The 24,379-nt window shown below is 49.3% G+C and overlaps 1 protein-coding gene across 4 annotated transcripts in view; it reads right to left on the bottom strand.

Moving 5' to 3' along the window:
• Window positions 1-24,379, bottom strand: part of Znf516 (zinc finger protein 516) — a 92,962-nt gene that overhangs the window by 31,970 nt on the left and 36,613 nt on the right. For all 4 annotated transcript variants that reach the window (XM_029471882.2, XM_021150987.3, XM_029471881.2 and 1 more), the window contains exon 2: window positions 15,024-16,949. In XM_029471882.2, the coding sequence (XP_029327742.1) occupies window positions 15,024-16,794 (1,771 nt within the window). In that variant the 5' untranslated portion in view covers window positions 16,795-16,949. The remainder of the gene's footprint in view (window positions 1-15,023; window positions 16,950-24,379) is intronic.

Genomic DNA, 24,379 nt, shown 5'->3' with positions numbered 1-24,379 from the left:
GACTCCTGATATCAACCTCTGCCTCCACGAGTAAGTAACACACACACACACACACCATACATGTACACACCCACAGACAAGTATATACACCACGCACACCCACAAAAGAAAACATCCAAGAAATGCCACCACTGGCCCTGTTAATTTGCCGACTGAAATTTCAAAAACCTACAAAATTAAATTTGAGCCGACAGTGGGATTTCAGCTCTGGTCCCACTTTCAAATAGCTCAGCTACCACCCAGCCAACAGGCTACTGTGACCATTTCTCAACTGGAGAGTTTGTGCTAACAGTGAGCTCTTCCTAACCCCAGGGCTCTACCACAGGGGACTGGACCCAAACCTCCTGAAAGGGAAGAAAGGCTCCTGGGAGAGTAAATCACGCCTCAGCAGCAGCAGCCCCTGGACAGCCGGGCATCTACGGCAGTGACAGAAGCTTCACCACGATGTCAGACCTTCAGTCCTCGCCTGAAGGAGGCCACCTCCCAGTTTCAAGCTAACGCCCTGCAGCCCTGCAGCCCTCCAGGACGATCTGGGCAGACTGATAACCGGACAGTGACAGGCCAGAACGCCCCTGACCACGGGTCAGACGCACCTACCACCGTATAGGAATGTGTAATGTGCTGTAATCAAAGGGTTAATCCTGCTTCCGCTGCAGCAACTCTCCTTCCACTGAAGGTGTGTCTCTTGACTAGGTTGGGAGCTGAACTAATGGCCAATGGGACCAGGGCACCCAAGGTCCAGTGCTGGTCAGGAAATCACAACTGTGGTTTTCTTGTGGGTCTCAAGAGAGAAAAGAAACAGTTCCGGAAGACAACATCCCACCTCGTCTGCAGGTCTAAGTGAGAATGCCCAGGCACCTGGACGTCATGGTACCCAAGCCAAGGCTCCCGGATTGATAGAGTACATAAATCAACCAATCGATCAACCATCAATAGAAACACTTTACCCTTTCTCTTACTGTCTTCTTCATGGTGGATTCCAGATAAGATGCAGCCACTGCCTCCCCTTGGTTCCCTCTTCCATTAACTGGGTAGCATGGTTTTAATCTCAATTATAATTATGGCTGTTGCTAATAACCAGACAAAAGAGGGAAAATGGAAGCACTTAGCCCCTCTCAGGTTTGGCAGACACAACCTGCAAGCTTTCCATAAACAGAACATGAGGCCAGGAAGACAGGAACTGAGAAATTAACCGAGCCCCACAGAGCTGCGCACCCTGCAGCCCCGAGGCTGCTGGAAAGCATTGAAATGAGCCGGGGCAGGCAGTGGGGTAAGCCACTGCTTTGAACTGGAAGGCCTGGCTGCAGTGGCCACCAAGAGTTCCAGTCCCTGGGCTCCACTTCAAAGAACAGGCAAGCACGGGTGTGACCTGAGAAGACCAGCTCTGAGCCCCGCCCTGAGCCCCGCCCTGAGCCCCGCCCTGAGCCCCCGCTCTGAGCCCCGCCCAACTCTTCCAATATTTTATGCAACCAGGAAAATGTGGAAGACTGAGCCCTCAGTCACACAGGAATGTTCAGAATGTTTTAACGTGGAGGACAATCCATCTGCCTTACCCCAGTCTAAGAGCCGAGCTTGTCCTTACCAAGGAAGCCTGCAAGACTCGAGTCCAGCTTCCTCGTGTGCCACGTGACGCAGGTAAGTGGGGTCAAGCCAAGATTATTTTCTTTTGCTTTAACATAACATATGAAGAACTCTGACTGTGTCATAAGCACAGCTGATGAGTCTTGGTCACTTACAGCTGAGAAAAAATAAAACTTAAAAGGACTTTTCCCTTTCCTTCTGTGACCTCAGGCTTACAGGGACAGCAAACAGCGCGCTAGCTACCCACCATTCCTGAGACACAGCTATGCCAGTCACTCCCTTCGGAGTCAGCTTACACACTCGTGTTTCAGGAAGCCTGAGGTAAGGAGCTCGGGCTTCACCCCGAACCCTGACAGGAAACGATGTTTGAATATCCAAGCCCACCCACCTACGAGACATAAAAACCATAGTTACCAATCTGGCAAGGCTTCTCAGTCCACAGGTCAGGCACAACTGGAAATCTTTACAGCTTTTGGACATTAAAAATCTCAGCCAAACGGTTCTTTTAGTTTTTTCTCTTTCTTCTTGATCCCCCAACCCCCACCCTTCACTGGCTTTCACTTCCAGGCACATAACACACTGCCTCCCTCCCGTGCGCCTCGACAACACACAGACACAGGCTGGCCTGAGGCTTGAAGGAAGAAGAAAAGGTGTACTTGCTAGGTCATCCCCAAATTTAAAAAATAAGTAAAGTAGGAACAAAAATCCTTTAGCAATAATTTCATTTCAAGTGTAATTATGATCTCTGTTTTCCCTTTAATATATATATATAACCCAAAAGACCAAGGAACGACTTCAAAATACAAATGATGTTGGCCATCCCAGGAAGGTTGACAGAGGATGCCACAACCAGCCTGCTGTAACTGAAAATAAGACGGCATACTGTCCATGGGAGAGAGCAAGGAGGGCCTGCAACACAGGCATCCGGGCTCTGCCCCTCCTGCCCCTCCAGCCCCACCAGCTCATCTCCCAGGCAAGCGATCACTTTCTATAAGTCACAGCCAGTGCCACCCTGAAAATGCACATTTCCAATGCCTAAAATGAGCTATAGCTGCACTCCCTGTGCCGCACGAAATTCTGTCTGGTAGATATGAGCTGTGTACCCCTGACACTCAGAGATGAGGAGTGCAATTTGCTGGCTTGTTCTTCATTGCCTGTTCAGCCTGATTTCTTGTCATCAAAATCAATGACTCAGGGTGGCACTGCCCCTAGGGCTGGGCCCTCCCACATCTATCATTAATCAATAAACTGCCCCACGGGCTTCCCTACAGGCCATCTTATCACGGCGTTTTCTCAGTGAGAACCCTTCCTAAGTAACTCTGGCTTGTGTCAAGCTGATACAAAACTCACCAACATAATTGTCCCCTTGTCAACTAAACACCCAAACACATCACTATTAAACCATAAACATTTCTTTCAGTTGCCCCAAGATCTCATATTAATAATACTATCACAGTATAGAACTTAAATAATCCGGGTGTGGTGGCAAACGCCTTTAATCCCAGCACTTGGGAGGCAGAGGGAGGGGGATTTCTGAGTTCAAGGCCAGCCTGGTCTACAGAGTGAGTTCCAGGACAGCCAGGGCTACACAGAGAAACCCTGTCTCGAAAAACCAAAAAAAAAAAAAAAAAAAAAAAAAAAGAACTTAAATAACTTAAAAAGTCTCAGTTTTTGAAAATTCAAACACTTTAAAAGCTCAGTCTTTAAAATACACCCAAAATTGAAAGTTCAAAACCTCTCTAAAATATCCAAAGTTTCTCAACTATGGGTTCCTGTAAAATCAATTAAAGAGGGCATTAGAGACAGAATTAGGGAACCACAGCAGGAATTGGGGGGAGAAAGGAGGGTAAAGGGTATTAGAGAGCTCATATAGAAAATTCTCAAAAAAGAAAAACAAATGAATATGAAGAGCAGAAGGGGAATCCACCATGCACAGAACTAAGAGCTGTACACCACCACATGCAGGGTGCACGCACACCCACACACACACTACCATACACTCACATATACAACACTATACATGCACATTGTTTAAAGGGCATATATAAACAAGTTATAAGACATGGAAACATAGAACAGTCCTAGACTGGTGCAGCTAGAGGGAAAGTTTTCTACAAATGTTAAATGGATATGGTGTAACATGGGGGACAAAATGCAGAATTCTAAAATGTCCATCAGCAAAAACACAATGGCCTGTCACGAGGCTCGCTTTGCCAAGCTTCTGGCACACCACCTTCGCCACTGCCTCTCATAGCTGTCTGGCTACTCACCTACGTTTCAGAAAAGTAATCTATCAGGCTGTAGTCAGTAAAACAGCGGACAGACAGAGCACCCACCAGGGGGAACTCATGGACAAATCGCCCGCTCACACTACATGCACACACTGCTGTGAGAGTTCTGTCGACATGGACAGAGGGGTGCTGCTACTACAAGCAAATGGGAGACACTCCGTGAAAATCCTAAATACACAAGATGACCAATTCCCGCTCAGAAGGCTAGCTACCTGCCACAGCACCAGACAGGGACGGTGGCACCCCCTCAGGATGCCTCAGCCCCTGAACACACTGTTCAAAACCACAAGTCCATTCTTAACAGAAAAACCTTACTGAGCAGGTGGGATTCATGTGACCAGTGTATGTGTGTGCCCCATAACATGTGTCACCACCAACACCTCAAAACGAAGGACTCCAGAGAGTCCCAGGAGAAGCCAAATGGAGGGCACACTTTCTGGAACAAGGTGACATGTGTGGGAGCATGTGGGAGGGGCCACTGTGCTCACTGCCTGAAGAACCTGACCCACTTCTTTCTGGGAGAATGAGCCACTCGGGAACCCAATACCACATGGGATGCATGTATGCTTTGTCAACGTAGTTACATTCATCTCAACTCCAAATGTTATTACTCAGGCTGTATTTTTATTTACCAAATCTGGCAACCTCAGCTTTCAAAGACGAACATGCTATCTGGACAAACGAGCCCCAGCAAGGAAACGCATGCATTCCACACCCAGGCTGGACGCATGCAGACGCTGGTGTAAGCACACTAACACTGTACCTAAGAGGAAATCTGTCTCTGTGCTGCTGAGGGAAAGAGAAGTGCTGTCTACGCTGCAGGCGGGAGCATTTCTTGGCTGGCTAAGAAGCACCCAGCATCACTGAGGTGAAATATTCTGGCAAGTATTTTCTGAGATTACAAAGAAGCTGTGATTCAACCTTGGGGGCTTGTGGGGAGGATGGGGCAAGGAAGAGATGGGTGCAACCTTAGGAGCCCAGATGCCTTGGCTGCCTCACTTTCTGTCCCTCCTCCCCGTCTCCAGCATGGACAGACTGCAGTAAACACTGACCATAGCCACCATTATGTCTTGGTTCCCACTCGTGACTGACATAACCTTGAGAGAATCTCTGTAACCCTCTCAGCCTCAGACATGCTCACGGTTGGCAAGCCATGCCTATAAAGCAATGGCGCTGCGGGGTGTGGCTGACAGTTCAGGCAAGTGAATAACGGGCCGGCAACATTAGGAAAGGCCAGGCACAGTGGCGCACACCTTTAATCCCAGCACTGGGGAGGCAAAGGCAGACAGATCACTGAGTTTGAGGCTAGCCTGGTCTACAGTGCAAGTTCCAGGTCAGCAAGGGCCACACAGAGAAAGTCTCTCTGTCAAACAAAACAAAACAACGGCTAGTATACTAGATACCAATATGGCAAAATTTAAGAACTTCTCACAGAAAGCATGCAACATTCCATGTGGGTTAACACTGTGTGGAATGGAGAAAATGTAATAAAAATTGGAGTTACTCTGTGAAAATATTTTCACAGCTGGACAAAGATGACTCTCTGTCATATGCAAGAATTCAAGGGTGATAAAAGGAAATTGGATAACTGGCTATTGAACTTCATGAAAGACTTCATAAATAACATTTTAAACAAACAAACAAAAAAAATAGAAGGAAGTATCTTAAACACACAAAATAAAATATTCAAATCTCCAAAACTGTAAGCTAAAAAACAAAAGGCCAGGGTGAGCTTACTGGTAGACACTTTCCCTACCATGCAAGAAACCCTAAGTTCAGTTTCTAAGCAGAACACACACTGGGAAAGTACCAACACTCACAAAAATCAGAAAAACGAAAATTAAAAGCAGCACAATACTCCACGTTTCTCTTTCCAGAGAAGTGAAACACCAACAAATTCCGATTCCTAGGAGCGGAGAAAGCACACACCCCCATGATGGGGTATGGTAAGTGTGATGGGTAGTGTTGGCTGTCGCCGTGAGAGTTTCCATGCATAGCTGGGAAGGATTATAGACTGAATAGACTCTGGCCAGGCTATGCGGGATTAGCTTAACTAAATTGACTGAGATGAGAGGACCCACCCAGAAGGTGGACAGAGGCATTCCCCAGCTGGGCACCGTGTGAAAAGACGGGCGTGGGCTGCAGAGTGCGGGCAGCAGCTCTCCCCACCCTCTTCTCCCCAGCTCTGGACATAAGACCAGCTGCTTCAGCTCCTCCTGCCTTGACCAACCAGCCGAACGTAATGGGCTGGGCCTTCGACTGAGCCAGAGTGAGCTTCCTTCCTCACACCGCTTGTCAGGGTGTCGCAGACCCGACGCTAGAAGCTACGATGATTCTGTGAGAATTATTAAGCTCAAGTGGTAGAGTCTGTCCACACAAAGGTGCACACAGCAGGAAGCAGCCACTTACTATAGGCCTCGACCACAGGAGACTCTGCCTTCCTGTGTGTGCTCATGGGCTACACTTGGGGCACACTGCCCACCGCTCAGAACCTAGGAAAAGGGATGAGTCTGAACACCAGCCAGCAAGTGAATAAACCAGGGCGCTGTAACACTGTGTGTCTGTCTGTCTCTCTGTCTATCCGTGTTCCTGTGTCCGTCTCTGTATATCTGTGTTTCTATGTATATGTTTATGTCTGTGTGTCTGTGTGTGTCTGTGTGTGTGTGTGCATGCAAGGGCACAAGTATGCATGTACATATGTCTGTGTTCATGTACATGTGTGAGTGGGGGTGTACATGTGAGCATCTGTGTCTCTTGTGTGTATGTGTGTGTGAGTGTCTGGGTATGTGAGTCTGTCTCTGTGTCTGTGGGTGGCTATGTGTTTCTGTGTCTGTCTCTGTGTGTCAGTGTTTGTGTGTGTCTGTGTTTGCATGTGTCTGTGTGTGCATCTGTGAGTGTGTACTGCATGTGCACACACACAAGTTACCATAATAGGTATGTGTGTCCACATGTTTGCATGGTGTGGAAGCCCTGAGCTGACGTCTGTTGTCTCTCTCCACTTTACTTTCTGAGGCAGTCTCTCTTGCTGAGCCCAGAGCAGAATGATCGCCACATTGCCCCAGGGCAAGCTCTGCCTCCTTTTTTATTGTTATTGTTTATTTGAAACAAACTCACATACGTAGTGCTGGCCTCAAACTCAACACAATGTGCCAGGCTCTGCATCCCCAGGGCTGGGATAAAGTATCCCAGAGATACTGCCAAGCTCGGCGAACCTCCCGCCTCTTGAAGGCTGGCTGACAGGTGGCCACGAAGCCCACCTGGCCATTCCTGGAACTCTCAGTCCTCGTGCTAGTTCAATAGGCTCGAACTCTCAAGTTACGAGCATTTGTGTTACACCTCTCAGCAGTCAGAAGTGAGGCAGAGGTCGTCCTACACACACAGAAGATTCCCTAAGACACTGCGATATTGAAAACAGGCTTAGGAGCAAGACAAACAGACTCGGCTCCCAAAGTTTCAAACCTACACACAGAATCCACATGGATACATCCTTACACTGCTGCATTCCAAAGACCTGAGGAGGCTCAAGATAAAAGGCTTTCTCTCAGAGACGCAGCTGACAAGAGTCAGCAGAGGACAGTCTCCCGTCTGACAACATGAACGTAATCTGGACTGCTCAGAAACTGCACACTCGTGAACAACTTGTCAAACTAAGCAATGACTGAGCAGAATCCTAAAAACCACTGTAGTATCAAAGATGCACCCAGCCTTGAATGGCATCCTATCCTTCCCAACACACCCAAAGCCACCTGCGTACAGAGACAGCCTCAGCAAGTGAGCAAGAACTGCTCGTCCTTGTCCTCCCTCTTCACTTCTGGGGTCCTCAAAGACAGGCGTGCCTGCCGAAGGACCCGGAGCCCTCCGTCAGGAAGATGAAGACCCTGATCTTGTCAGCCGCTGTGTGGGTGAAGGCCGTGGGCAACAGGAAGGACCAGCCTCTGAGTTCCTGCTCAAACCTTCCCACACACCAGCAGCAGCATCCAACATTATTTGGCCTTCACATTCAAATGAAACGATTTCCACCCACCAGAGCCTCACCCAAGACAACAGGGTGCCAAGAGGAAGGTACCAGGGGGCCTGGGGGCCTGAGGTCAGCTGAGCTGCTCAGAGTGGGGCGCCATCCTATCTACCCCTGGAGTACAGTACAGAACTGCACACCAGCAGAGAGAGCCTCTATCAGTGGCTATTGACTGTTGCCATAGAAACCACTGGTCTTAGCCAGTACCTCCAGACTACTTCCCTCATGCCTGGAATGTCAAATGTCCCACTCTGCTCATTGGTCACCTTTCTGATTCTTCCCAGCAATGCAGGCCCACGATACTAGTGTTCAATTTGACCTAGGAGCCTCCCCTGCGATTCCATACCATTTTGGAGAAGGTAATGCCCACTGGCACTTCTTATAATGAGGAAACTCCCACAATGCTCCGACCACTTCCCAGTTCAGTGTCACGATGATCTGTAAAATCATATCCTTGGGGCTGGGGAGATGGCTAAGCTGCAAAGAGCACTGTCTGCTCCTCTAGAGGACCTGAGTTCAATTCCAAGCAACCACAGGGTGGCTCACAGCCACCTGTCCTGGGATCCCTCTTCTGGCTTGCAGGTGTTCGTGCAGATGAAGCACTCATATACATAAAATAAGTAAATAAATGTAAACAATAAAGACGTACACTGAAATCCGATCCTCGGCACCCCTGTCCGTGGCTGTTAGTTCTCAGACGCTAACAGGCTCTGATCCCACTCTTTATAAGCCTTGCAGAATCAGTATTTGTGCACATATCTGTGCACATACATGCTGCCGCCGCACATGTGGATGTCAGAGGGCACTCACAGGACTCACTTCTTGCCTTCCCCTATGTGGGTTACAGAGACCCAACTCAGGTTGTCAGGCTTGGTGGCCTTTACCCAGGAAGCTTTACGTCTCACAGTCCATCAGGTACTTTGGAGGCCAGGGACTACTCTGAGTGGAAGGACTGGGAACCAGGCCATCACTTCAGTATCAAAGACAGTCTCCGACTTTCCAGTCCTTTCAGAAACTGTTCCTGTGGTATTTACACAGCACTCAACCACCAGGCAGTCGGTCCCGTGTACAGAAAACTAGATTTTATTGTGATGGAAGGCACCTGCCCCTCTCTTCTGGTGTCAGGTGTCAGATTCCTGCATGTACACAGTATCCTATAGGAGGCAAGCTGGAAGACGACAGCTCTGAGTTACCATTCATGTACTACATTTCAATAACCAATTAGGTTATTAAGCGAAACCAGTAATCACCTTAAATTTGGAATACAGCTTATTCATAACGGCTGAAAGTAATTATTCGAGAGCTAAAGCAAGCACATGAGTAACACCCAGACTTGGCAAGTCTTTATATGAACATATTTGGCAGCTAACAGCCAGCCCCAATGCCTTACTAATCTGTGAAAATACTTCTTTCAAATCGATGGCTCCCCTCTGTAAATAACACAGGATACTGGGCCTCCTCTAACAGTGTATTATACATTCACCACACACAGAGAATTGAGTAGAGTCCAGAAAAAAAAGTACTACCTTCTAGTCTTAGAATTAGTTCTATTGCACAGATCTCTAAACTGTTTTTTTGTAAACAGGGTCTTACTGCCTAGCTTTGGCTGGCCTGGGACACACTTTGTAAACCAGGCGAGCCTCAGACACACAGAAATCCACCCAGGTCTGCCTCCCAAACACTGGGTCTAATGGCATGTGCCACCATTAGCCTGTCAGTCGCTTTAATATGCGGAGACATATGCGAGTTGTATAAGCAAAGGGTGCAACTACAAACTCTCGTGGAAAACCAGCCTCAAATTAGATCTAGCACGTAAGAAATTATTCTGAAAATGCTCCCACCCCAAAACTAAGCCTACAAATAAAAGCTTACGGACTTGGAGCAGAGATAAACACATAACAAAACACTCACCAAGTAAGATTTCGTGTTCCAGCATTCAAAATCCAAATCTAATATACAATTCAAAATTCTAACGTGAATACACCTGACCAATCCCTGCAAAAGTAGAGGAGTATGATGGGGGCCACACCCACGAAGAGAGTCACACTCTGCAGGAGGAATAGAGACAAGTCAGGAAGAGCCCTGCCCTGTGCCCTAAGCTCCATTGGATTCAGGAAGGTTTGCCCAGGGTTCTGACAGAGACACAGAGACACATGACACACATGACACCAAGGGACAAAGTGCACACTCAGGCCTCAGCCAAGAGATGAAGCTACGTGACATGAACAATTACTTTGAGTTCCCACCATCAGGCATTCTCGGGATACTACCCATAACAGTACCAGCTTCTTCTTAAAGAACAGGGCTGTGGAATGGGAGATAGCACGGTGGGTGATAGTCTCAAGTCTGATGGCCTGAGTTCAGTTTCTCAGATCCTACAAAAAGAGCTAGATGCAGTCAGTGGTTTAAGCTTCTGTGATCTGAATTTGTGCCTAAACTGGCAGAAGGAGACAGTACAAAGGAGTCGGGGAGAACATGGCTACATTTTAATTTTAAATAAAGACTAATAGAGTTTTCCTCTGTCTATCTCCACCTAACTAAGCTCCACACCCAGGACACATCCAACCCCGTGACAATCCCAGAAATATACGGAGACGGGTGCTGCAGGCAGGTGCCACAAAACAAGGCAAGGCCACTCTAACAGGGATGGTCAAATCAGTTCTTATGCAGCAATGTATAAACAGCAGAGCCGGCTCTCAGCTGCTCCACAGGAAAAACATGCTGAATATCTGTGGGACCTGCACTGGTCCCCCCAGGCCTAGCTTCTCAGCTCAGGGACTGCAGGTCAGGATGGTCAAACTCAAAGTGCACCTGAAGAGATGACACTGCAAGCTTCCTTGCCACTCCTTCAAGCATTGCTAGTCAGTCACTAAACACAGTCTGAACAGCATGTTCTTCTAATCTTACAGGCTTGGGGTCTATTCACCCAAAGTGATGGTTTTCTAAGCTCCCAGCTGGGCTTGTGTGCATATATGTTAGAGTTTTATACACTTATATATACCTTGAACCTCTCTTAATTAAAAATATAAACTCCTGCAATCTTCAAATATACAGTTTCTACCTTTGCCAAGTCACTTTTGAACAACCACAGTTCAGTTGCTGTCTGCCACCTTTTTCACAATGTCATGGAGATTCGAGTGTCAGGGATAAAGGCTTCCTGGCCCAGCTCATATTCCGAAGAAACCACTATGACCAAGACAGCCCCCTACAGGCAGATCCAGAAAACAGCATCCACATTAACTCCTGATGTCCTAAGTGCTATTCAGGTAAGATTACAGTGAAATGGTATTTAATGGAATTAACACAGACATCTGAATGCAGATTTCAACGGCAGCTATGCCAGGCTGGATCTCCGTAAAAGCTCCACTCTCTGCATCAATGATGTCTGCAGACTTGTTCCTACCTGGGCACTCCATCAACGTCTTGTGGGAGTATAAAACGCCTTGTTTTAAAACTTGCAATCTTAATAGCAAGAGAGGTGGACATTTTCCAAATCTCTGCACGTATTTTAAGGAAAGAGCAGATCCTAGCATGCAGAGGTTTGTTTTTTGTTTTTTGGGTTTTTTTGTTTTTTGTTTTTTGTTTTTTGTTTTTTGTTTTTTTTTTTTTTCAAAAAACAGCTGGTCCAAAAGCCCCAGTAGACCCTTCCAAACAGAGAGAGTAGTCATACAATACAGCCATGTAACATGCCTGCCTCCTTCAGGGACAGCTACAGTCCCATAACTTATTGCTAATATTCCACTGCCTGCTCCTTGATCAGAAAGCCTGAGCATTCGTGTGGAAAGACACTATCCTTGGGATCACAGAAAGTGACCTCAGCAGATCTACAAGGCTCCTCCACACAGATCTGGTCCCATGGTGACATTAGTCTCTCTTCTCTCTTACTAAGTTGCAACTTCCTCTCTTTTCCCATAAATAAATACAAAGACGACACAGTATTATTATAGGATCATGTAGACTCTGTGTGTGTGTGTGTGTGTCAGAAATTGTGCTCAGTGGTACTGTGTTTGTCTGACTGCACAAACCCTCAGGGGTAGATATCCAGTAATGCACAGCCTGCTGTGTTAGCAGCGCAGGTCACACTCCCAGCACTGAAGAGATAAAGACCGGCAGGAGAGCCAGGAGCTCGGGCCCATCCTCACGCATGTGGTAAGTTCAGGGCCAGCAGGAGACACCACTTCAAGAGGAGGAAAAGGGGATGCTTCTGTAGAGAAAATTCTCACACTCTTATGAAAATGAAATAACGGTCTCTGGTACTTAATAAATACAGATAAACTCCAGGAGAAATGTTTTTAAGTACTGCTGCAGAGATGGCTCACATGAAGAAATCATGCTGTTCTTACAAAGGACGGAAGCTTGGTCCCCTGCATCCTAAGAGCTCACAGACACTTAGAACGCAGTTTCAGGAGACCCGACATCTTCAGAACTCCATGGGCATGCCATATACACAGACAAGCCGAAACACAAACATAATTCTTTTAAAGTATTGTTTTAAACTTTTTAAAGCAGAACTCATCTTGGCTCGGTAACTTTGAAGGGGCCACTGGATTAGCTCATTGGGAATCACGTGACTTTTTCACAATGAATGGGGGTCGCATTCAGAAGCGTCCTCTCCTGCTCGACCTGGTAGTGAAGGCCTGGAGTCTCAGGTAGTTGGGAGACTGAGGCAGGAGGATTAAACATTTAAGGCCAGCTTGTGTTTCAGAGTGAGTCTAAGACACTAGTATTGCTCACTAGAAGTGCTTACCTCACTACGCAAGGACATGGGTTCAATTTTTAATACTACAAAAGAAAAAAATTCCCCCGAGTGTTAGAAAGATACAGTGCTTTCCTAACACTTTAGCAGACACGCAGGTAACAAAACAATTGGTGTCAGACGCTGCAGTACATACGTAACTGGACAAAGCGGGGTGGCTAAAGTTCAGCAAGGTCAACGGGGGCTCACCCAGGCTTTGCACCTTAAGCTGCCAGAAGAATGTAGAAGGGCTTCAGGCAAGGACCTCCCCTGGCCCAGCACCTGCTCCCCACCCACCTGAGTGACAGGAGAGATAAGCTGACAGGCAGCCCGTGGCTCTGGTTCACTGGTCCCTCAGGGTGCTAAGACTCCATTCGGAATTCCCAAAGGGCTGGGGGAATGCCTTGTGTGCCCAGTTCTGGTGCCTGCAGAGACCAGGTAGCGCACTATGCAAATCTAATGTCAGACTCACTTGGGCCCCTAGCAAGGAAAGGCAGCATCTGTTTCTGCTATCCTCTTCCTCGCTGCAGACACAAGAGCTCTGCAGTGGGCTCCTCTGCCTGTAAGCACCCCACCTCAGGTAAAAGCAACAGTCCCCAACAGCTGCTAGACAAGGAAGCATGCTGGCCACGTGCAGCTACAGGTTCACACCTCAGCACTGCCTTTCCTCACGGCAACTGCCCATGGCAAAATAACAAAGGCAATGCTCAAGGTTTATTTTTAAATTGGGGAAACCATGAAACGCCAAGCCAGGGTCCTGGAAACATTCTCATGGCTGCTGTTTGAAAAGAGATCTGTTCTAAAAGTCTCTCAGCCCGAAGGGTTACCTGAATCTGAAGAGATTAGTTATAACTACACAGAGATTCTAAGTTAGCCTTTACCCAGATGTCTGGCAGTGAGAGTGGAGAGGAACGTGTGTGCATTAGCATGTATTTTGTGTGTGTGTGTGTGAATGTGTGTGCACCTGTGTATGTGTGTGCAAGAACAAGCACGTGACATGTATTCAGTACATGCTAAATATGTGGGCAGGTATGATTGTATATCAGTAAGTGTTCTGTGCTTATAACCTCTACATGTGTGGTTTATGTATATGTTGCAATATGTACACGTTTATGTGTTCATATGCATGTGTACTTATCTGTGTGTAAGCAAGTATACATGTGTATTTTTGGTGTCTATTTAGGCTTCCTTGCATGTGTGAGTACATCCATGTTTGTGTGTATGCATGTTTTTTTATGTATGCATCTGTCTGGGGTCTCTATGTGTAGTGCTTCTATGCCTGTGTGATGTGTGCATGTTCATGTTTGTGTGTACGCATATGTGGTTGTGCAGAGTAAGTGTGTATTTTGGGGTGTATGGTATGTCTGAATATGTGATTTTTACATATGTGCATGTACCCATTGCATATTTGTGTATGCGCACGTGGGTTTGTGTATGTGTGTTTGCAGTATCTGTCCCAGTCACTGTTCTGTTGCTGTGGAGAGGCCCCGTGACCACAGCAACTCTTATAGAAGAAAGCATTTAACTGAAGCTTGCTTACAGTGTCAGAGACTTCACCCATTACCATCCCTGTGGGGAGCTTGGAGATGTACAGGAAGGCCCTGGAGCTGTGAGCGCCACATCCTGATCCCCAGGCAGGAGAGCGGAAAGGAAAGAGTGCCAGGGTCCCCGTAACATGCTCCCTCCAACAAGGCCACACCCACTCTAATAGTCTACACCTTTTAATCCTTCTAATCCTTTCAAACACTGCCACAGCTGATGATTATGCTTTCAAACACATGAGCCTATGGGGCCGTTCTTTCAAACCACCATACTATCTATGGTCCGTTTCCACGAACGTGTTTGTCATATATGTATGTGATGTGCACATGTGTGCATGTGTATGTGCATGTCTGTGTATGTGAATGTGTGACTGTACATGTGCAAGTATGTGTATGGTTTTAGTGTTTTGGTGTTTATATGTGGTATCGTTTGTGTGTATTCTAAGCATGCACACGTGTGTGTATATTTGTGTCATACATAGAGAACAAAAGGACATTTCAGAGGACTTACTCCTTACTTACAGAATACAGACCCCCAGATGAAACCCTACACTTTAAAAGCCAAAAGTGTTCATTAATTAATCAATTAATTAACTCAGCATTTGTAGGTGAGTAGCAGAAAGGAGAGAGAGGAGGAACTGACAGCATCAGTCAGACCAGCAGAGCCTCCAGGATCCAGCAGGTGCAGGATACCCAGTGCACAGCCTCGGAGCCAGAGCCAGAAACAGGGCACAAGGTCACCAAAACATAGAAGCACCCGAGGACACAGTCCTTCCACCAAGCCTGCTTGAGTACAGGGCCAGCGGGCAAAGGACTACATGGGGTACTTGAACCTCACCCGCCCAGGTATGCCTGCTCACCTGATGCGGGCTCAGGCACAGCCTCTTCACCACTGTCATCCACCACCTCCTCTGCCAGGCCAGGGGAGTCAGCAATGGCGCAGGCTGAGCCAGGGCTGCTTGGCTGGGAAGCCGAGTCACCCTCGCTGAGTGAACCGCAACGGGCACGCGCTGCTCTGTCCCCTTCAGGATCCCTGTCACGGCGGGCACGGCGGTGCACGCGGGAGTGGAGCACCATCTGGTGGTAGGTGCGGAAGATCTTGCCGCACTCGAAGCACTCAGAGGACTTGCCCTGGCCAGTGGTGGCCGAGGCCCTGCGGTTGGGGCGTGAGGTTGGCCGGGGATCAAGGTGGCCAGAAAGCATGGGGTCCCCAGGTACACTGGCCCTCTTCCTTGGGGGAGCTTGGGTAGCCGGAGCATCCTGTTCACGCTTGCGTTTTTCCTGGCTCACCAGTATATACTCACGCTTGTCTTTGTCAAAGGCTACATCCCCTGCCAGCGCCTCGTCCCAGGTCCCATACTTGAGGTACTCGGCCGGCTCAGCCACCTTACCCCTGGTAGCTAGCTGCCAGGCCTGATAGCTGTTGACGGGGTCCAATTCAGCCACCCGCCGTCCAGCCTGCCCACCGGGGGAAACATCACCAGCCACATATGGTGTCAGGTTCAGGCACTGTAAGAAGAACTGCTTAGTGTCCAGGGGGTCCTCTGAGTCCCCCTCCTCAGCCGGGGCTCGAATCCGGCTGGCTTCAACTTTACGGTGTATGGCGTTATGGGCGTTCAAGCTGTCCAGGTTTGTAAACAGGTTCCCGCACTTTGTGCAGACCTCATAGAGGGACAGGCCAGCGACAATGACTTCCTCCTGCACCACATTGTTGATGGTGGCAATGGGATCCAGCTCACTCTTGGGTCTGTTCTTGTTTCCTGCCTTGGGTCCATGCGCCTTCATATGGTTCTTGAGGAACCAAGGCTCTTTGAATCTCCGGCCGCAGATGTGGCAGCCGTGGTCAAAGGAGCCCCGGTGTTTCTTCATGTGTGCCTTCAGGAACCAGGTCTGGCTGAAGGCCTGGCCACACACCTCGCAGGGAAACTCCCCAGGGCTCAGCTCCGGTTTGCCGTTCTCCACACAGGCCTCGCTGCCATTGGGCACCTGTGCAGTGATGTGGTCCCTCTCGATGTGGCTGAGCAGAGACTCCTCCCGCAGGGTGACATAGCTGCACAGCCTGCACTTGAACGGCTTGTGGGCCTGGTGCACATGCAGCTCCAGGTCCTTCTTGCGCTCAAACCGGCTCTTACAGAAGGAGCATGGCACCGTGGCTTCAGTGTCTTCCTGGGCACTGGCCGCACCCTCCACCTCCTTGCGGCTGCTCCTGAGCAGAATCTTGCTGCCGTCCATAGGCACGGCCCCATTCAGCACGCGGTTGCAGGCAGAGGTGCTCTTAGTAGGGCTGGCACACCCATCCAGGCCCTCAGAGACACGCATCTCACCCAGCTGAGCTTCTCCCGCCTCTGGCTCATGCCCCTGAATCAAAGTCCCTGTCCGGTGGCTGCGGATATGAATCTTGAGGTTACCCTTCTGGGAAGCCCTGTGATCACAGTAGGGACACTTGTAGGGCTTCTCTCCCGTGTGCTTGCGCATGTGCTGTGACAGGGAGCTCTGGAAAGGAAAGCTCTTGCCACAGATGCAGCAGCTGTGGCAGGCAGCCTTGTCCCCATCCACTTCGTGGCTCCTGCCAGCCCTGGGTGGGCTGGGTCCTCTCCTCAGCTCCATCTCAGCCTCTCTGCTGCGATCCATCGGGGCGGTACGAGTGTCCCAGCACAGCCTTGCGTCGTAGGGGCCTGAAGTGTCTTATCTCTCCATTCTTAGAGGGGCTCCTGCTGCCCAGAGGGGAGAGAGGTCCTTGTGATGAGCAGGTGCATGTTCCGTGGTGTGGCAGATGCAGCAAGCACCTGTAACAGAGAGACAGAGACCCCGTCAGTACAGCATCCAGGCAACCGCGTGCACAGCACTGCCTGTGGTCAGTTTCTGCATACTCCACCATGAAAGTCCATCAACCTGAACTAAAGGAAAAGGACGCTCACGGGAGCACAGCCATTTGCCCCTTTAAAGGTCAGTAACTAAAATTAATAGTGCATGCTTGAGTAAGAAACTTCTACCTCACCGCCACCCAAAGAGTACACCTTTAAGAATCCCTACAGAAGCGTGTTTACCGACAAAGGCATAGAGAAAAGAAGGCTTCCACGCAAGAGGATGTAAGGCAACATCCTCAGAGAGACGGAAGACGGGAGGCAGAGTCTGGCTGGATCCAGAGACCACCATCCCTGAGTTTCAGAGGTTAACAGCTGACCGTAGCTAGAAAGTTTTCAGCTGGTTTCAAGGCTGGGGAGGCATGCCCTCTTAGAAACATACAGGGACGCAACACAGAATACTCAAGCAGCTGAGGCCAGGGAGCTAGATCCTCTGTGGCAGCTTGCCTGTCCGGGCTACGTGTACAAGCGCCGGCAACAGAGCGCACAAACCATGCTACCACACTGGCTGACCTGGCCTACACTCTCTCTCCTACATGGACTCCTTGCTCACATGTATTCAGAGGGACCCCAAGCTCCAGCCACAGGACTGAGTCCTGACTCCAGGAAAGATACTTTTGACCACAAGGTCCTGTGGTTTCCCTTCCTGTTTCACTGTGTCCTCAGAGGTCACAGTCAAACCTACCCTAACAGTGCCCAAAAGATAGTGCCCAAGCCTTGCTCAGCCTACACAGCATCATTATGTATGACCAGTCCAACCTTACGTCTATCCACCCACCAGAGAATAACAGACAGGTTCTCCCTGGGTCCTCCCTGGGAGAGAGGGTGACGGAGAGAGAGGAGGGAGGAGGGAAGGAGAGAGACACAGAGAATGAGACAGAGAGAGAATTCACATGTTCAGAACTGTACAAAACACAAAGAAGCTACGTGCCTAGTTTTTGTTTTAGTCTAGCAGTGTGCTCACACCGGTCTTAATCAAACACATAAGGGTCTGTCTCTTCCTAGAGAGCCCAGCTCCTTGTGTGCTCTGGCTATCCCCTGAACCTATTCTCTGCAATGAGCCAGGAAAGAAACGATCAGCCAGCAGGGGGAGCACTGCTCAACACTGGGTATGGCAGGCGTCCTGCAAGCACCCTCTCAGGAACTGCGTATTCTGAGTGCTGCGTGACCACAAACACGCCACAAGGTAGAAATCTGAAAGTGACCTTGAAACACACATGGAGCTGGGGAGAGACCCCAGACCACCCAGGGCTGGCAGGGGCCGTGAGATGGACTGGGACAAGTCTGCCTGCCACAGAACAGCGGCTGCTTCCCTTCCAGAGCCTGCCGTCATAGGACATGCTTAAGCAGGCAGGGGAGAAGCTCCGTACAAGTCTCTAGGAACCTAAATGGACACAGCCAGGCCAGGCTGAGTAGTGCCCTCTACAGGTCTCCAAGAACCTAAATGGTCACATGCGAGCCAAGCTAGACAGCGCCCCCTACAGGTCTCTAGGACCACTGACGGAGCATATGGAGGCCAGGCTAGGCAGCCTCTGCAAGGCAAGCCTTCCTGGCTCTTCCACAGACTGCCCACCAGAGCCAAACAGCAGATACAGAGCCCAGAGATCACTGGCCCCAAGAATACAGCAAAATTATAAACTTCTTGACCATGTCTTAAGGACAAGCCAATTTAAATAATTTTATTAAGATGTTTTATGTGACTGTACAGTTATTTACAAGGATGTAATATAAAAGGCAAATGAGTCCTAGGAAGTACCACCTTTTCCCAGGCATTACTTTAGTATAACCTGAAAGTGCTAAATGAGAAACATATAAAAATATGAATGAAAAGTTATGTACATATAACTTAAAGACAAAATAGGGTATAAAAAATCTTGTACATTTAAAGAATTAGCAATGAATTTTATATATATGGATATATATATTGGATATATATATATCTCCAAAACACAATCTTGGATGTGGACGGACCCAAAGTAACTTCAGACTGCAGTCTAGTAACTTATGTTCATCAATGGTGTCTCATTCCATTCAGCTACCCAAGAGAATTAAAAGCCATGCCAAAGCCTTAGACGAGACTTGGAAAAATAGCCACAGGCAAGCAAGGACCACAGAGGCAACCCACAGGTCACCTGGAGTAAAAGGGAACACTTGAAGCATGAAGACCTGCAGGTGCAGGGTGCAGGTGCAGGGTGCAGGTGCAGGGTGCAGGTGCAGGGTGCAGGTGCAGGTGCAGGTGAAGGTGCAGGTGCAGGGTGCAGGTGCAGGGTGCAGGTGCAGGGTGCAGGTGTGGGTGCAGGGTGCAGGTGCAGGGTGCAGGTGCAGGAGCAGGGTGCAGGTGCAGGGTGCAGGTGCAGGGTGCAGGTGTGGGTGCAGGGTGCAGGGTGCAGGTGCAGGGTGCAGGTGTGGGTGCAGGGTGCAGGTGCAGGGTGCAGGTGCAGGAGCAGGGTGCAGGTGCAGGGTGCAGGTGCAGGAGCAGGGTGCAGGTGCAGGGTGCAGGTGCAGGTGCAGGTGCAACCACCTGTTCAGCCTCAGCTAGGGGTAATGTGTGAAATCCCACCTCTGTGACTACACTACACAGCTAGCTTTGTCCTCTGCCCCTCCTTTGTTCTGTATCTCACACCCTTGGAACATCTCCTACCTAAGGAAACAACACACAGAGCCATGTGCACCCAGAGGACCTACAAAAAGCACTGTGTGGCTCTGCTCACCCACTGACACATGCCCACCCTCTCCTCCTACTGCCTCAATGCTCAGTCTGACTCCAGCCTTCCCAAACCATCACAATTGGACACCTGTCTCCACCAGCCCAAAGATGGGGTGGAGGAGGAGGTAGCTTCCATTTCCTATCTAGCCATCCTCCAAACGATCTTACAGCTCTACCCAGGACTAGCAGGTCCCAATAGGAAGGGGAAGACACTCACTCAGGGCAGGGCCTCAGTGCCACAGATAGCACTGCCTTGCTCCTCAGTAAGAAGCCCTGAAATAAAGCCCAGGAGACCCCCCAGATGGGACTTCAGAGCACTACTAGCACTGAAAAGAAAAAAAAAAACAGTCATGCAGAAGTGAAGAGTGGTCACAGGCAAGGGCAGTCATTAGCTAAGGAACACCACATGGGGACCTAGCCACTCTGACCAGAGGCTGGGCAATGCTCCTTCTATGCAGGCAGGAGACCAAGGCTTTGTTCCATCACAGATCCTCATGGGGTCACTCAGGGGCCAAACCAATGTATCTCTGTACTCTTCTCTGGCTACAGGTACAAACTGCTATTAATCAGAGGTGTCGATTGCAAAGCTGACCATAAATACTGATTGCAGATACTGATGGCTAACTGAAGCAATCACAGTGGTGTCCAACCAGCCACACAAACTTTATGTCCTTAAAGCCCAAAGCCACAGTGGCTAGGACAGTCTCCAACGATCTACCCATCACATTCTTACCTGATGAGCAATGGTTCACATACATGTGGTGCCCTGTGACTAAGCTGGGTCTAACTAAACAGTCAAGACCATCTGGCTGGCCAGAGCTTCCAGAAAGCACCTCAACCTGCAAGAAACCAGCCTTGTAAAACCAGCAGAGCTAGCCTGCTGCCTAGGCCGGGGCGACTCAGCAGTCCAGAGCTGCACAGGCAGTAGGAGGAGACCCAAAGGGGTGCGCTCTGCTGGTGTCAGGACAGCAGGCTCATGTGACACACTTTGTGGGATTTATAGGATATATACCAATTTTTCCCAAGACTGAAACTCAGAATTAGACAAACAAGGCTCTGATGATTTGTTTTGGCCGTTTGGAATTTTAAAACAGATTTCCAATGGGCTTCTGTTGTGTGCTTAAGTTTCTCTGGAGGTGCAGAGAATGCTTTTTAGAAAGTGCTATGCATAATTTCTAGTGTATTTCACTTTATAAAAGCCGGAGAATCAATCTTAAAGGTAAGGCGACATAGAATATTAACCTAGGTTAATGCATATGATTGGAGATGAAGAGAATACCAAGAAAGAGAAAAGACAGGAAGGAAACCATATAGCTGAACTGTGAGGTAATTCCATAGACACAGCACAAGGCCAGCCCAGGCCAGACAGCACCAAGGTGTCACACACAAACAGCTTCCTCTGACCCTTTACCACCTGGACGATGACTCTCCCTGGACCTGAAATCACTAGGATGTAACACCCCAGACAGAGGGCTTTTCCTGTTCCCTGGTCACCCAAGGGACTCAGCCAGGCAGAGTGACAGCCAGGTATCACACTCCATAGACTGGGACCATAGCAAACACACATCCTTTCGATGAGAAGCCCTCCACCCCACAGCACAGACACGTCACTACCCACTCGTACTCGCACTGAGCTTCAACCACAGGTAGACCTGGGGTCACTCTGAGGCTGGGAGGAATAAGCACCCCAAAATGAAACTCCAGCTGCTCGTGGGAAGGCAGTGCACTCCAACTGAGCTACAGGCCACTTACAGAACAACGTGAGAGTCCCAGCACCCCATGACTGATCGGGTCCTTCCCAAGTGTCTGCCTAGAGTAACCATGAGAACAGGCTGAGCACAGCTCTCAGCTCCCCAGGGCACAGAGCATGCTGGGAAAGGCAGGAACTGAGCAAGGGAAGGTGAGCAGAGGGTGCTCCATGGTTAAAGGTGAGGCAAACCCCAAGCCCCAGTTACAAATAAAACAGCATGCTGGCCATGTGCCAGCTGGACCAAGAGATGCTTCCAGAAGGAGTGGTGCCCCACCTGCAAGAACTGCCAAGCTCCCATGAGGGAACTGCATTGGGGATTACAACCAGAGTGGCTGGACTCTGAGCATCAGGGCAATCCCATGACCCTTTTTTTTGTTTGTTTGTTTTGGTTTTGGGTTTTGGGTTTTTTTTTGTTGTTGTTGTTTGGTGGTTTTTTTTTTTTTTTTTTTTTTTTTTTTTTTTTTTTTTTTTTCGAGACAGGGTTTCTCTCTATAGCCCTGGCTGTCCTGGAACTCACTTTTTGTAGACCAGGCTGGCCTCGAACTCAGAAATCCGCCTGCCTCTGTCTCCCAAGTACTGGGATTAAAGGTATGAGCCACCACGCCCAGATGACTCTTTTTTTTTAATCACAAGTATAGTCTTCCATGATAGTATGCACCTCCACAGCTATCTCTGAACCCCACCACCAACCAAAAACCGTCCCAGAGTATGGTGCAGCGTTATCTAGGAAATCGCCTCCAGGCAAGGCATAGTACACAGTCCTCCCCTACCCCCGGGTACAGTGCCACCAACCTCATGGAGAGGTCCAGCTGTCACAGGCCTCTCCAGCTCTTACCATGAGCCCAGAACATCTTAACTCAGTCTATGAGGAAGAAGCTGACCCCTGCTGTGCCTGTGCCCTGCAGCCCTGTACCCTGCACCTCGTCCCTGAATACCTCCAGGACTCAAGCTCCCAGGAGTGAAACCATCCTACCCCACCCCTGTACAGCCTTCCTGACACACCTCAGCCACTGACACCGAGATACACGGTAGTGCTTGACAACAGGATGTGACAGACATCAGACCACCTGGACCAACACCCAGTTCTGCCTTTCACTCAGATCATCGTCTGACCCTAGAAGCGTAACTCCACCCTCTCTCGCCCTCTCCCTGTTCCTCCATCTTCAAACTGCTGTGGTGGTGATGCTATAAGCCCTGCACGGCTTCCGTCATGAGTTGGATTTAAACTCACAGGAGCTGCATGGTTCAGCACTCAGGACAGATGCTCAGTGTCTCAGAGGTGTTCGGTGATTTCCAATGAGTGAAGACGATGTGAACGAAGTGGCCAGACACCCGCTCACTGACGTCAGCAGCATCTGGCTCCACCAACTCAAAGGGACAAAAGAGCAGCTTGGGACAGTCCTGAGATGCAGCTAATGACCACTGCATTCCCGGGGCCTTTTAACTTGCCCCTGACCAGGTTACACAGCACAGTTAAAAAGCCCTCACCCAGGGTCATGAACACCACAATGCATAGCTAACACATTCATTCGGCATCAGGACACTGTAAAACCCTACTTTCCGATGGACTCCATATCGAGTGGCACTTGAGGAGCACTGCTGGGCCATTCATACTTGTAGGTAAAATGTGTGATGAACTATTTCAAGGCACTCTACAGACTCACCCAACGCTCAGGGCGCTGGACCTGGTGGGAGGTGTGTGCCCTGTTATTCTTCCTGTTTGCACTGGGAATTTATCACAAAGACACTGCATGCTTCGAATGCTACTCCAGCAAGAAGCACACAGGAAAGCAGAGACACTCCTGGAACCTGCACCAGTCCTTTAGTGGCCCCTTAGTCACCGTCCTCCCCCCCACCCCCACATACACACACACACACACACACACACACACGAGCTCAGGGAAGCTGGGACTCAGCAATACAGTTTGGGGATTACCTTCCCTAACTCTCAACACTTAGGGTCTGCTCAACTGAACAGTGGTTTCTCAGTTTTGAGGAGGGGGTGCTCTAAGACCTAAGAAGTCTCCCCTCCTCCACCTCTAGGCACAAAGCCCTCCCCACACAGAGGGGCAGAACAAGGAAACGGGGTTCACCAAGAGCCCCTGAAGCTTTCTCTGACATCTGAAACAATACTTTTCTGACTAGCTGAGTGCAGCCTTGTGCTGGTTTGTACGGACATTCTGACGTGAACTTCATGACAGACAGTCCAGCTGAGCTCTCTGCCTGCCAATGGAACCAATATAGAACCAAGGCTGCATGGTTTCCCTGTCTTCCCCAAAACTAGCAACGTTGACTCTATCAGAACGTCATCCTAAGAAAGGAATGAGAGAGCGAATTTTCAGATGTGTTCTGATATCCACTCATTTCCTGAGCAGCCCTGCTCCTGATGTGATGTCTCTCTGAATGGGAGCCATGGGAGAAGGAGAAACGAAGGCTTGGAGGGGGGAAACCAAAAGCCAGGGATCCCCCACATATCTGCTGGGGGAGGGGAACAAGGACTCCACCTCACCTGCTGAGGGAGGGGGAACTGAGATGCCCTCTGACCTGCTTGAGTGGTAGGGTGAAGACTCCATCTGACCTGCTGGGAGGTGGGGGGAGGGAACCAGGATCCATCTGACCTGCTCGGGAAAGGACAGAGCCACCACTGCTTCTGACAGTGGTGTCAGATGTCTGCTGCCTTCAAAGCTCTGACTGGTCCAGGGATTGCTCAGTTCCGACTCACTCATTAACTCTGTTTAGTTTTACACTGCTCTGGCTTCCCTAAGACCAGGTGGCTTGTCTGTGTCTATGCCGTTTTGAAGCCTCTTCCAGACAGAAATGGGTTTGTAAAGGAGCCTGGTGGCTGCTAGTGTTAGAGGCCTTCTGTGGGAATGTGACTATGTGTTCCCTCCTCTG

Source organism: Mus caroli, unplaced genomic scaffold (assembly GCF_978045245.1).
Source record: "Mus caroli unplaced genomic scaffold, Mus_caroli_1 scaffold_19, whole genome shotgun sequence".
Taxonomy (NCBI): Eukaryota; Metazoa; Chordata; class Mammalia; order Rodentia; family Muridae; genus Mus; species Mus caroli.
This window is presented reverse-complemented; position numbering and strand designations above follow the sequence as displayed.